The sequence below is a fragment of the Chlamydotis macqueenii genome, chromosome 2 (assembly GCF_036417535.1).
Source record: "Chlamydotis macqueenii isolate bChlMac1 chromosome 2, bChlMac1.mat, whole genome shotgun sequence".
In the NCBI taxonomy this organism is placed as follows: domain Eukaryota; kingdom Metazoa; phylum Chordata; class Aves; order Otidiformes; family Otididae; genus Chlamydotis; species Chlamydotis macqueenii.
In genome coordinates this window covers 111673311-111688848 of record NC_141557.1, presented here as the reverse complement: position 1 = coordinate 111688848, position 15538 = coordinate 111673311, and the positions used below count along the sequence as shown (strand labels likewise).

Genomic DNA, 15538 nt, shown 5'->3' with positions numbered 1-15538 from the left:
GCCTTAAACATACAGTGTGCTTCTGAATTCCACACGTTCTTCACATACAAGAGAGTGTGTATTGCAGATATGGATTGTAGTATGCACTGTTTTTTTATTTTTATTTTTATTTTTTTAGAAACAGAAAGCTCTGGTCATTAAGCCTAAAAATCATATATATGTATGAACCCTTTTTATCTGCTCTTTAGGCCCATTAAAATATCATTTATCTGAAAAAAAAAAAAACCAACCCACTGTTGGAATGGCTGCACTTCCAGGGATGTTAACTATAATTTCAGTTTGGCCACAGGGTTTGTTTCCTGAGATGTTAAGTTGAAATGCAGGAAATTATTACACTTCATTGTTTAAGTGTTTTATAGGTATTTGGGATAACTCCTCACTGAAAAGTTAGTGAATGCTTTGGCTGATTAAGGTGTCAAGGATAAATGTGAGTTGAAGTGTGGCTGCTCAAGAGATAGGAGGAGAGGGAGTAGAAAGAAAAAGCAGAAGGGCCCTTTGAAGTATGTTCCCTTTGAAGTATGGGGGGCTGCTGATTTATTTTTCTTAAAACTGTGACTAGCGAAGGAGGGAAGAACTTTGTTCAGTGGGTCATTGGCCTGAAGGATACTTACACAAAAATATTAGCAGTTTTGCCCACTAAAAAGAACTTGTATGTTTTGAAATTTAATATTGCTTCTTAAATAACTGAACACTCCCCTGCTTCTTTCATTGTGAATTTCCTTTCAGCTTTCCTATGAATAGTTTAGCAACTTAATGAGCATTATTAGCAATTTGTAACTAATAGCATTGTCTGATTCTAAAAGCAAAACGTATTGCCCTTCTGGCTAGGTCCTACACACTCTTTAGGGCTGTGGCTTCTCTCGGACATCCTCTGGTCAAGGTAGCCACTTCGGGCTAGGGCGTTGTTTATACCACTTTGGTTTGTTGGGACTGTACCATACATGTTCCAATTTTTGGTCCAGCATTTTGGGGCAAACTCGCTTTCACTAGTAAGGCTTTAATTTTAAAGTTTGAAGTGAACTGAAATGACGGGAACAGAGGGATATTTTCTGGCTTTCCCTCTTTGCTACAGAACTGGCAAATTTGACTTCCCCATATGAGGCAGTAAATGAAATAGAAAAAAATTTAGACTGGGAGGAACCTCTGGAAGTCATGTAATCCCCCCGTAGCCCCCAGCTGACAGCAGATCTAGCTTCAAAGTTGCTCAGGGACTTGAAGAAAGGATGTTTTATCAGATCCCCTGATTTAAGTGCCAGCCTCCATTAATTCTGCTCCTGTGAGTAAAGGTATTTGTGTACTCAAGTGAATAACGAGTCAGGTCACCTGCCTTAGCTTGTGGGGAGTGGATTTCATTATTTAGTGTGAGCTTCTCATCTTAACACTAATGATAAATGTATAATAAGCAAACTCATTATTTCACTAGGTTGTGTGTACTTAGAAAATGGTCAACAAAATGATGAATGAATCAATAACTAAATTAGCAGACTTCTCCAAATCTCTCACTGAACAATATTTTCCAACTGCTTGTCATTTAATACTTTCAAATGACTGTAAATAAGCCTGCTGCCAAACTAATCATGGTTTTAATCACTGCCAAGAGGAAGATTTAAGGCAAAAGACTGAAGTAACTTTAGAGACTGTTACTGCTAGTTTTCTGCAGTCATAAATATCAGGATAGATGACTATGCTTACTAGTAACACACAGCTTTTAATAAGCAATATTCAATGTTTATTAATAAAATAATATTGAGTGAAAGTGGAAATTTTATTACTGAAAAACAGACTTCAAGTTAAATGGCTTCATCGATTTACCATTTTCTGCCAACCCCAGAATGACCCACATGTAGTTTTCAGCCCTTCAACAGTCCCAATGCAATTTTCTCTGAGACTGTCCAGTCACTAGAAATTAAGCATATAGACCAGTGTCAGAGTGCTCAGCACCAGGCAGGATCAAACCTAAGATACACAAGCCAGCACAGATCAGAGCCTATGTTTGCCGCTAGCTCCTAGCAATGCGTATATCGTAAGAAAAACTTTTAGGATACACTAAAACTTGAAGGGAAAGTGAGGTCTGTTTAATGTTTCCCCTCCAAATATCTACAAAGGTCTTTAGGATTTTTTTTTTTCCTACTTAGTGTATTTTGTATGAAGCAGAATTCCTTTGTACAGGCTCCAGCTAGCTGACTACATAGGGAGGTTTGCCTAAGGGGTTGTGCATTGAAAACAGTAAGGGAACTTAAAAAACTTCAGAACCTACTTCAGTTTCCTGGAGTGCTTGTTTGAAAATCTTTGAGCGCCTGCTGGGTGTGGTAAACTTTCCTGGCTGTCTCCCTGAGCTTGAAATTGTGCATCTCTGCCTCCATGCGCTGAATGCAACAAAGTCTTCCTTCTCTGTGGACCAGACGGGGAATTTTTTTTTTCACACGTCATTCAAGTTTGTCGCAATAATGCAAAATGCAACCTGCTCGTCAGTTCACATTAACGTAAACAATAAGAGTTTTTATGCTTTTGTGGTTTGAGAAATGTGTGACCTGGAGATTTGGGGCCTCTTCTGTTAAGCACCAAACTGTTACCAAAACAACAAATTGTTACTTTTAGGGAGTTACTAACCTGTTTAGTAACAGGCCTATTTTGTCATAAATCACCCAAATAATCAGGAACATTCTGCACCATTAGAAAGTGGGCAGGGCAAGTTTTACATGTTGCAGATTATTACTCCCATCTGATTTCTTTTTTTTGCATTAACATCTCATCCTTCCTCCCCTTCAGTTCACTTTTCACCTGGTGTCTGGAAAAGTATCAGCATTCAAAACAATGCTGCATTTTATTCTGAAAATTGGAGCCCCAGCTAACCCCAGAGGTTAGCTCTTTCATTCATGAAAGTGTTGGTTATCTATTCTATCCGTGTATGTTTTCAAATGCTCTCTCAGCAGTAGCTCGTTCTTGGAATGATCCTAGGAATAAACTTATTTCATGGGCGGAGAAGCAGAAGAGATACTCCTGGAGCTCAGTTTCTCAGGCAGCTTTATCAGGAGCAGTGCTCTGTGTCCTCACTTGACCTTTCCACTGGCGTAAGGTGAGAAATTTGGTCCTTGCTGCTGGAAGAGGTGGGTGAGGATGCTGAGGATTACCTATTGCCAAGTCACTTCCTTTTCCATCCCTTTTAGACTACATCATGGTGCTGCTCTACAAAATTTTTCTGAAGTCCTTTTGAAAGCACTGTATTTTCAGGGTTCTCCTATCCCATTTTATTTAGTGGAGTTTTAGTAGCTGGCTGTTGGTCTGTCATGTGGCTGACTGGCGTAGGTTTATCTTGCAACAGAATGGAAGGAAGCAACCATGTGAGATCAGGTTTATAAATCCCATGAATGAAGCTGTGCTTTGAGCCTTGCCTTGTGGCTGTGAATTGCGTAAATGCATCCTGGGTCTTGGTTTCTCTGCTCGTTAGAACAGAATGCCTACTTAGCTTTCAAGAATGATAATCCATGAACATGAAGAGTACTAAAATTTCACACCTGGAACATTATTTGGGCATTCCCTGCTGGACTTCCGTGGTCAGCTTTTTGAAAATTAAATCCTTGGCAGCTGGGGGGAGGGAGGGGGAAGGAAGAGAGAGAGAGATGGATAGACAGATAGACAGGAAAGGGTGTGTATATGGATATGTATATATACGTACACCCGCACAAATACATAGTGCTGGAAAAATGAAACAGTAGTATGAGACATGGGGGCATGTTTCAGAGTGTGCAGTCACTTGAATGTTTCTTCCCAAGAAGAAACATTTCCTTCCCAATAGAGAAAATTGTATTTTGAATCTCATTTTTTTTTTGATAGAAGAATTCTAACAGAGATGAGTGACATAAAAATTCACTGTGTAAGTAATGAACAATGACACTTCTGGAGATTTTGAACGAAACTACAAATGAAACTGTGGTGTTGTCTGAGAAGAGTTGAGCATTTTTGTCTTCTACCAGTTCCTGTAATCTTCTGCCCTTCTTATTGAAGAAGAAACAAACTCTGCAGTAAAATTCAGCCACATTCTCTCAGATATATTGAACTAATGTTCAGCATTAAAGAGAACCATGTGAGAGAGACCAGGCTGTAGTGAGCTGATTTGGGCACTGTGATCATCTGCTGCTTCCCTGGCACAAATAGATGAGGGGACAGTGTTCCTTCGGCGAAGAGGAAGGCAACTTTTCTTCCTCTGTCCTGAGAGCCAGAATGCTGGGGATGTAGTAGGAGGGAGGAATACAAGTTACCTATGCCAGGTCTCTGTCCCCTAGAAATTTATTCCAGATGGAAGGCAATCTCTGCTCCCGTCGTGCTTCTCAGGTGGTGTGAAGGCACAGAATAAACAATAAACACTGGAAAAAAATACTTAGTCTCTAATGCTTATTCCTGTTTTATGACACCTTTTGTAAAATGACAGTGCTTTTGTGGTCTGGTATAAAAGCACTCTTTGCAGTGACCTGGCTGTTTTCTTGGTTGCGTACAGAACAGGCAATTGTGTTCCAGCAATTGTGGAGTGCTTTAATGTGTTCTCTTGCTTTCCTTCAGTTTCAATCCCTGCTAAAGCTCTCAGCCAGTAGCAGTTTTTTATTCAGAATTTAGCTCAGAACAGATCAGGTGCAAATGTTGGCCATGCTATATGTTAGTGCAAACCTCACTAGAAACACCCTTCCTTACGTGCCTGTGCAAGCCTAGGGAAGCTGAGCCTCCTTGGTAGTATGTGCTAGTGGAGGTCATTGTAACTTTATGTGTTCCACAGGGGTGCCTCAAAATTGTGTTTTTTCCCAACACGAACGGTTTTGAAACACTCTCTGCTTGCTTTTTATAATGTATATTTGGGCTTGATTATTATGTTGTATAAAGACTTGACCATGGCCTTTTGGGAACTTTGATTGAGATGGCGGTGACTGAGCCAGGCATTGCGCTAATACGAAAAGTCAGAGGTGGTTTTTTTGAAGAAAAAGTAATTGCCCAGACCCCAATACCTGCAAATACTGACCTTCTTTATATAAATTTTGAAAAGAAAAACTGCCAGCTGAAGGAAGAGTAGGAGTGGAAAGACGAGACTTTCTTAAGTTAATCTAAGAAGCAGCTTAGTGTCTCTAATGCCAAATTAAAATAAAAAAAAACTATTTTGGGGTTCACTAGGATTCTTTTTAAATAGATTTTTGCTACAACATATAATTGGGATTTATTACCAACTCCGTGGCTTGCTTTCACTGAACACCTAGACTTCTGTAGGCTAATCTGTTCCTGTCAAAACACCGTAAATGCCTTAGGATAAATTCTTAGTAAAGATATTTTTTTCTCAAACTAAGCTCATCTGTGGGCTGGAACACAAGCTAGCTGCCAATGCTGCCATGTAGTAGCAAGGTTATAAAAAATCAAAATCCAGAGGTGGGATTTGACTCACCCTAACTTCAGTTGTCTACCGCACAGAGGGATGAATGTGAGCATGGGAGCTTAGGCGCCTGCAGTAGTGGTGACTCAAATGCAAGTCAGTGGTCTCCAGCATGCTCTTTAGATAATGGGGTGTAAGTAATAACTTTGGGATGAGGTGCAGCCCTGTTTTGACTCTACTAGCTGTATTGACTGTATTTCTATTGGCCGTAATCGAAATACAGACACCTAGTGCTTGTCCATGCCTACACTGTAGGCACCTGAAATTCAGGTGTGCTGAAACTCACTGTTACAGACAATTGCTGAAAGTCTCTGTGATTTCAGTGGAACTGGAATTTCTACCGCCATTTGTAGGGGTTGCAATTAGGCCTGCACTTTTGGGAAACAGAAAACTTTGGATCAACTGGCTCTAGTTTAGTAACAGTGTGGTATAAATGGCCAGCTTAGGTATATTTGCAGTGGAAGCCTTTGCAGCCTACAAAATAAAAAATACTTGGTCAAAATATGATTACATTTAATTTTATCTTCTACGTAGTGTTTTTGGAGGGGGTCTGTGTGCTACTTCAGCACTCCCATGGCAATATATTGGAGACTTGGATGACTGGGACATGCAAGGACAGACTACATAATTTACAAAGAATGGATCTACATTCAGTAAAACCATTAAATAGTGAAGATCTGTTATCTCCTATTCAATAAGACCATGATTTGCAGGCTGCTGAACTTATGGGACACGTTCCAATCACTACAGAGTTTTGGACCAACCGTGAAGTTTTGTGCTCAGAATAAACATTTTATGTGCTGCTTATGTAGCAACATATGCTGATTCTGCAGTCCCTTCATCACAGTGAGGATATGGTGGCACTTATCTCAATGCATTTCTCTAAAGGTTGAATGTTAATATCTAGTTACAGAACTGAGCCATATGTTTTCCCACCAATTTCGTCCAAATGTTTCTGATTTGTTTTATCACTATTAGGTGACATTCCAACTATCAGTGCTAACAACTTCCTTCTGTGGTTTAGCACTGTGAGAAAATTATAGCTCATTCTCCAGTCAAAATGTCTAGTATTTGCAACAAGCATGTATTTTTAATTAAGCATTTTCCTAAGAAAATACTTTTCTCTCAAAGAGGAAGAATATTTGAATACTATAGCCACGCGGAATGACTTTATTTCAAATGTGAAATACTCACATATTAAAAGTGCAGATTTGCATTAGTGTTCTGAACATGCTTTCTCGTTTGATGAGCACGTGGAATTCATGGTGAAGGTAGTAGGCATTAGTACTTATAAGCCTGTTATGGAAAGACTTCTAAAACCAGCTGTTCTTATTTTCTCTGTTGCGAGGAAAGATTAGAGACTGTTGAAATGTCCCTTTATTAATGCTTTCTAAAAAAAAATTATTTAATTTGTAATATGTAGCTCAATTCACCAAAAGAATATGACCATCATCTTGGGCTGGAAGTCCACAAGAGGATGAGGTGACTAGGCACAATAAATGCTGGTGTTTTGTATGTAACTTTTAACCACATAAGAAATTTATTTTTTGCTGTCTTTGAGATGCTTGTAAAAATAATTGTGTTTATTAACACTGACTTGTGTAACAGAAATCCAAGTCAAGTGGAGAAAGATTTAGTGTTTGAATATTTTTTATTACATTCTAGCATATACAGGGCATTAAAGTGGAGCCTCAATTCTTTATGAGGCTTGTAAAACTTTTGTGAATTCTTTTGACCAAATTGCCTCACTAGGTAACTGCATAAAGGTTCATGCTTACGAGGTAAAAGATATGAAATTTGGGCATGTTATGTTCTAACCATGTAACTACCCAGCTGCATAGAGAAGCAACATTTTGTCTCTCCTGCTACACTGAGGGCATTTTGTATGTTTTGTATGTTTGTGTTTGTGTGTTCTATGTTTGCTGTGACTATCTGTGAGGAATTGGAGTCAGAGTACTGCAAATATAAATAAAGACATGTCTGATTAATATATACTAGTAGCTCTCAGTTCTATGTCATTAAAATATGTAGAATCACAAACTACTCTCAGGATGTGGTCTCTAGCAGACCTATTTCCTTAGAACTGTTACTATAATTGTGTTCAGTGCTGTTAGACTGTTACACCCTGGCAAAATCCTGGAAGTCTCCGGTTCCTCCACTGAAATCCACTGAGCGAGCAAAGTTCTGGCTTTAAAAAAACCTGTTGTGTGGTTGAGAATCTCCCTTGGGCTGGATGCATGCTGGTTACTGTCATTTATCAGTGCATCTAGACGGTGCTGGCACAGTGATACTATTCCTCGCACGGGCAACTTGCACAACTCTGTATGAAGCGTACCATTGGTAGAGAAGCTGTAGTGATGAAGCTGTGATTTTTAAGAAAATTTTATGTGCTTGGATTCAAATTAGAAAGGTGTTAGGGTAAGTTCCTGTTTCCCAGCCCTACGTGACTAGCCCTGCTGAAGTAAATGAGACTAGCTCTGTGATTCATTCTGCTGGACTGGCAGTAGAGAGGAGCAATGGTTCTTGCTATGCAAATCCCAATTTAATTTCTGAGCCATCCATAGGTATAGCTGTCTTGTTACCATAGTTCCAGACATAAAATATGAAAGCTATTCTATATCCAGGTTTTGAAGCATTTTGATTCTAGCTTATTTTTGCTCTAGGAGAATTGTGGTTTAGGATTCAGGTTAGTCTGTGTTTGATGTGCCGTAGCTGAAATCAAAATAGATCCAATTCATGTATTTACTTGAGCTCTCAGACTTGCAAGAATTTATAAGGAATAGATTTCTATGAGATTTTTAAAGCTGTAGATACACAATGTTAATGTTTTATAATTTAGAATGGGAAGATTCTTCTGCATTTCAAGTAATTTTTGTATTCAAACATATTAAAACATTTAATGCCTATTAGGATCATGAAATTGAAATAAAGAGGAACGAGAATATTGAACCTGCTTATTTTTTATTTTTAGGGTGGAGTTTGTGAAAGTTTTATAATTTGCCCATATGAAGAACACTAGCTTGTTTTTTTTGTAATTTGTTTATTTTTTTTATTTGGTTGTGTCATGTGATTTATTGTTGTCTGAATGTTGAAGTCATCTGAAGATGTCTACATTGATGAACATGACTATAGAGAAAGTATGTGAAGAGAAACTTGTCAAAAGTATGATAGTTCTGGCAGAAACAGTACAAAGAAAATCCTCGTTCTGTAATTTGAGCAAAGAAATACAGAATTTGTGTTAAAGATCTTTTTATTTTTTTTATAAAATTTCTTTCAGCTATATTCTTAAAACTTTGTTAGGAAAAAAGAGATAAATGTATCTTAATCATGTTTGAAGACTGTGAAAATACTGCAGTTTTCAGGAAGGAGTTTGGCCCTCAAAGCACAGAGGGGAACACACACAAAGTTTGGAGCAGTTAAGTGTTTTATGGAAATCAGAGCAAAGTATGTACAACCATTTCCGGCACGTGAAAATTGATCTGGAAGTTCAAAGTTTGCAGTTCAGTAATGTGGTGGTTGTGAGAGAGGTTGTAATGACTCTCAAACCACTTCAAAACGCTGAAGTATCTAGCTAATCTGTCGCTCCTCTGACTCTCGCAGGAGGGACATGTGGAGGGTGCCATTGGGAAGGACAACATCCCGGCCACCCAGGAACTTCTTTCTCCTTCTCCCTTATCTAAAGTATTAAACCACATCTTGTGTACATAATTTGTGTTTGTTATCTTGGGAAAGATAGGTCTGGAAAAGAAACAAGTTCAGAATTAGTAGTTAACATTTTAACCCCCTCTGCCCCAAGTTTGCTAAGCAGCTTACCAAAAAGGGACAGCAAATGGCTATCAGATGTGGGACATTATATTAAAATTATGTCTCTGAGGTGAAAAATGATGAGTAAAAAAATAAATGATTCTTTCAGCAGTTATTTGCACGCATGGCAAGAGAGGCTTTGAAGAGTATCAATTCAACTTACTCTGTAACTTTCAATAGAAACTGTTTCACAGTCAGTGTAAGATTTAACTCTTTCCATTTGGCAGCTGACTGCTGATTATCTTTAAACAATAATTATTTTTGCATATTAATATAATAACATGTTTAATGAAACATGTAGTTGATTTTTTTTTTTTTTCTGTGATAGCATGGCTGCTTCTAGTACCCATTCTGCACTATGTCCTCTCTGTCCCAAAATACACTCCCTGTGAGCCCAGCCAGGATATGAATGAAATCCGTTGCAGAGCTCCTGTTGAGTCCTGTGTTGCTGTCTTGTATTTCTTCTGCCTCTATTACTTCTTTAGGGACACCTCAGCTATGAAGTGAGTCAGTCATTCCTTTATGGATGCAAAATGTTGTTCTAATCTGAAATAGTCTTAAGAAAAAATACCTGAAAATGTGATAGGGAGATCAGTAGTATGATACTAGTTTTATTCAGAGAAAGGAAATCATGTGAGAAATTGGGGTAACTTTTTTGTTTCTATTGCAGTATGTATTCCAAGTATACCAGTTTACAGAGCTCAGGTGACGAATCCCTTTTTTATTTATTTTCCTCAACTCTCAACTCAAAATGAACTGTACCTTAAATTGATGTGGTTTTTATAAAATAGCACAGCCTCTGTGTATGGTACGGTGGGATACCATAGTGTCTGACTGAAGTGGAACATGCGGTACATATACTGGAGAAAAGTTACAGAAGTCATTTACGTTTAAAAAAAAGTTGCACAATCAGAATCAGTTTGCCATTTTTTAACTTTTGAGTGAGTAATCATGGAAACTTATGCATATGTTTGTCTGCAAGACCCACTTCAACTTACTGGGGCAGTGAAGTAGGAAAGAATGGATTCCTTCTTTGGTCATAGCCTTTCATCTGACTCCTCCTTTCATGTCTTTATCTGACTCATGCTTTCAGCGTTTTGTCCTTCCCTGGAATATCCCTCCTAGCTTTGACTGCTCTGTACATACAGATTCTGAGGAGTGGTTTAAGTGGAGACTGTGGAAAGACAAGTGGGACAAAGCAGGCAGAAACATTTTTTGATGCCAAGAGGAGCTGCTGTCAGCACAGCCTTGTGGATGGGTTTGTAAGGAAAAGCAGTTAAAGGGAAAAGGTTTTGAATTTATAGAGTAGTACAGTGGTGGTCACTGTTACTCTCAGCAGTGTCTGATGAGACGAACCTTCACTTCCCACAACACGTTATCCCTCTGTTCGCGTAGGAAAGCCCCTGGTGCAATGGCCATATTTGCTCTCCCTGGCATGACTCTGTTGAGTGCAGGTAACTTTAAAACCTAGACAGAAGCATTTGTTCATTTGATGTTTGAAGAAGAAAATGAAGCATATATGAAATGAATTTATTTTCATTTTTAAACACCTTGGTTAAATTTTAAGTTTAATCTAAATAGCAGATTATGTTACAGATCATTTAAAATGCTTTCTGTTTTGGCAGATACCGAACGAGTTTCAGACCTCGGTACACAATTGCATATAAGACAGTAACAGAGCTGGAATGGAGATGTTGTCCTGGGTACAAAGGGGAAGATTGCAGAGAAGGTCCAGCAGAAAAGCCAAACACTGCACGTCGTCCTACAACACCAGCGAAAGCTGTCATGAAGAAAGGCTTGGGTAACTTTTTGTTTGAATTTTGGTATGCATGATCATGTCTGGTTTCCTGTTTTGTCTTTTAAGTACAAGAACTGTTATGGTTTCTATTAAACTCAACTACTGGCAGGTACAAAAGCCATGTGGAAGACAATGCGTGGTGGGAAAATAATAGCCAGGCAATAACAGTCTTGATACAGAGAATTTCCTGAAGAATAACAGTAGGCTGGGTGTAGAACACTGGCTATAAATGCCAGCTGGCTACTCACAGTTCAGGAAAATCTTTGCATTAAGATTGGGTTTTTTTGTAATAATTTACAGGCTTTTTTTGTGGTTTGTTCAATGTTCGGGGAAAAAAAAAGGATATATTTGAGAGGAACTATTATTAAAACAAAAAAAAAGAACAGATACTAATGTTAACAATATGTAATACTTCGTAGTAGTTTCACAGTGTTTTGTATGTTTAAAGGCTTGTGCATATTTTACAGATTCATGTTAGATTATCTGCCTTAATGCTAAAGGGTAAGGGAATGATAAGCCTCAACTGCTGAAAAAATACCTTAGAGAATGAATGATGCTTGCTTGTATAAGATAGTGTCTTCTGAAAGGTTAAGAGGAGTGCTGCTAGTGCAGTATTATGCCTTTTCTGCATTAACAAAAAATTATAAACAGGTGTTTCCTTCTGAAGGACTTTTTCCCAGCATCGTCGGAGATTAGAGCAACGTATAGTGCTTAGTCAGGTGTCCACTTGTGGTTTTTTTTGTGTAGTGGAATGGATTGGGACTGAATACATGGTTTTAAACCAGTCCTGTAGATTATATACCTGCTTTAAAAATAAGCTTTTAAAATATTGTGCTAGCCCACCTAAAATATTATTTCCAAAAGATGATAATAAAACATGGTGGTATCTTTAAGGTTCTTGCACACTGCTTATGCCTAGAGATTTTCTTTCTGCTCTGACCCTCAAAAGAACTGTAATTCAATGCAAAAATAGACCAGTGTATATGTAATAGCTACACTCTCTGTGTGCATACTTTTTTATTATTAAAGGAATTGGCTACCCTGCCAGTCATGAAGAGGACATTCGTGACTTCCTACCTTCTTTGTAATGTCTTTAAGCTGAATCCAGTTTAAAACTGAGAAAAACTCCAACTGCATGTCCTTCAGACCCTGTCTCAGTGTTGCTCTCCACTGTGCATCTCGCATGCATAGCTTGGAACCAGAGCTAAAATAATTTTGTCTAAAGATTTAACTATTAACACCACTCCAACAAAATGTACTCACAGTTTGACAGGGAACTTTTCTTATCCTTGGTTGTTTACTTGTCATGTGAAAGAATTGTTCTGATGCTAACAACCTGTATGTCTATTTTCTGTTGTATGTGGCTCTGCAAATGAGGTGCTGCCCATGACAAATAGATTGGAAGGATGGTTTCATATTCACTAATTGATTTGTGCTAGGTATAAAGTAGATTGCAGATAGAAGTCTGCTTTCCTTTTTTTTTCATTCAAAGAGGATAGTGCTGGTGTTATTTCAGTCTAACAATTTTGGATATGTAAAGCTTATGTTTTTATACACATTTTAATTGCGTGCTTAAATATGTGTGAAATGATTAGGTATTTTTGAAGCAAGTATGAAAACTTGGAATATCTTGCAGAACCCCATCCAGTATATGCTTTTGGATCACAGTTCAGCAAAGTACTGGAGCACAAACACACTTTAGGCACATAAATTATTGCCACTGAAGTTTTCAATGGGAGTTCAGGAGCAGCACCTCACAAGTTATTGTTACAGGAGATGCAGTGGCTCTAAGGTGATTGTGTTGGGATGTATATGGATCTATGATGGTATGTTATATATGCTATAGCTTAGATTCATTGCTGAAAAGAGAGGGAGTTTCTGCATGCTAATTTATTTGTTGCCATTGTAGTATTTTGGCAGGAATTGGTCAATGTGCTAAAACCTTTAGTTTGGAGTTTTCTGATCCCATTTTAAACTACTGAAAGCAAGAATAGAAAAGGGAACAAGTATTACGCGTTTTAAAGCATTATTTGGCTTTAAAGAAAAGTGAAATTAAAACAGATACCATTGAGAATATTTACATCCAGATTTGTTATTTCCATGAAACAGATGCAGAACCAACAGAAGTGCCAGAACCTCCACCATATGAGAAGAAAATACAGTTTCTTGAGGATGAATTGTTTAGACTTACACGATCAGTGCTTGAGCTTCAGTCCTCTGTGGCAGGTGTGAATGAAAACCTAAAGCTGACTGTCCAAGAAGATGCTAGTAAGATGCTGGTCACCTGGCTGAACAACCTTTATGACCGTCCAGAGCCCGACAGCGCGGTTGGTGGTGAACCAGACACTATTCATCTGCCTGGACTCAACAATAAAGATGAAAAAGACCCTTTTATTGATTTTGAAATGGAAGATATAAAGTCTGAGCTAGCTGAGGTCAAAGAAGCCTTGAAGATGAAGAATGACAAGCTGGAGGAACTGAATGGAAAAGTAAAAGGCTATGAAGGACAATTAAAACAACTGCAAGAGGCAGCACAAGGACCTACAATAACAATGTCCAGTGACAATATATATCAGGAGTATATAGACTCAAAATTTGAGTCCCTCAGACAGGAAATACTGGAAGGATTTGAAAAGAAAATGGCAGATCTGAAGAACTCCTGTGAATACAAACTACAGGATATCCAGCAGCAGTGTGATGACAATGAAAATAACTGTTTAGGAATAATGGATGTTGTAAAAGGAAAAGAGAATGACTTGAGGAAAGAAATAAATACTCTACGAACCCAGATTCCATCCAACAAGTCCAGTTGTTGCAAGGAGAGTGAGAGAAATTACTTTGACCAACAGGTAAAAGATTTAGATAAGAAGATTGACAGAGTTGTGGAGGCACACAGGATCTTGAACGTCAGAATAGATAATGAAATCAGTCGATTGTCAACTCCAGATCTAGAAGACATGCTTGGTGAGAGGTTGGAGGAGCTAGATGCAAGGATGAATGTTACGGAACGAAATGCTGAAGAACATTGCTTTTACGTTGAGGAAACTCTCCGCAGTGCTATAGCTGCTGAGGTAGATGAATTGAGAGACTTGTTTGACAAAAAGCTACGGGCACTAGAAGATAGGCTAGGTGGCACTATTTTTGAGATCGCTAATACCACAGACCCAGATGGAATGTATATTCATCCTGGGCCCATCTTGCCCGGTGACGCAGGATTTGCAAATGAGCAATTTACAGCAGAGATTGATTTCCTGAAGAACAAACTACTGTCGCTTGAACATCTCTGTGGGAAGAAATGTCAGCCTGCACTAGAAGGTACGGAGGACTTTCAGAAAGAGATAGACAATTGTAACAGCAAGTACAATCACTTGCTTTTGAAAACAGAGAACAACTCTGTTCTCCTGCAGTCTCTAAATAGCTCTCTTAACGAGAAACTCAGCTTAATTAAGGGTAACCAACGTGACATCCAGAAAATGCAGAGAGACGTACGTGTATTACGGTATAGTCTAAATGTGATGGATAAAGATGTGAAGAATCTTCAAGATGGCTTGAATAGCTGCAAGGAGCAGCTTCTGGGTGTCAATTCTACCTGTAGAAAAACACAACGAGGTGTCTTTCGAAAAATAGATCAAATGCAGAGGACATTTGCAAATCAAACTGCTCATCCCAGCGATAATTGCTGTGGCGAAGTGAAAGAAAGACTAGAACAATTGAATGACCATATCGTGAATGATCTTAGTAAGTGCAAAGAAAAGACCCAAGGTATCCAGGACGGTGTTTCGGATGTTGAGAGCAGAGTATCACGTGTTGAAAAAGTTTGTGGCAAGCTGGACTCTGTCTCAGGTAGCTTGGAGAAGATAAAAGAAGGCCTGAATAAGCACGTGAACAGCTTATGGAACTGTATCCGTGAAATGAATGGAACTATAACATCTCATTCCACCGATATTTCTGGTCTCAAAAATTCTGTCCAACAATTTTATAATCACGTCTCCAAAGTCACCACAGACATTGAAGGCATGCTGAAATCTCAGTCTGACTCAAGTAAGTTTGTTTTTTTCTTTAAGTGTTTTTTTTTTTAATTGTTTTTCAACTGGCTTTCTTTTCTGAATCATTTATAAAGAAACTAAACAAGGGAGGAAAAATTCAATATTACACAATTTCTGCTTTGTTTGTACAGTGACTCTAATTTTGGCTCTTTGCTCTAGAACACATAGAGGACTTTGAGTGCTTTAAAAAGTATTACAAAAAAAAGTATATGCTTTCATGTTTACTTTGAGAAAGAATAAAGAGAGTGGGGAAAGTAATATTTTTGAATAGTGAGTTTTAATTAATAATTATCAGTGAGTATTATTGCAGTTCATTTGATTAGATATAATTTTTTTGTTTATTTATTTTGTTGTGTGAGATTATTCTTGATTCCTTGGGGGAAATTGAAAAGTAAATTGAGAAAAATGAAGTCAAAGGAATTCAAATTTATGATAAGAATGATACCCTGTGAGTTTTGTTCTCAGCATGAGTTAATTATT

General features: G+C 38.1%; 1 protein-coding gene across 1 annotated transcript in view; it reads left to right on the top strand.

The window, feature by feature from the left end:
- EMILIN2 (elastin microfibril interfacer 2) overlaps positions 1 to 15538 on the top strand; it is a 32986-nt gene that overhangs the window by 3183 nt on the left and 14265 nt on the right. Inside the window, exons 3-4 of the mRNA XM_086740685.1 lie at positions 10840 to 11015; positions 13122 to 15053. Of these exons, the coding sequence (XP_086596811.1) occupies positions 10840 to 11015; positions 13122 to 15053 (2108 nt within the window). The remainder of the gene's footprint in view (positions 1 to 10839; positions 11016 to 13121; positions 15054 to 15538) is intronic.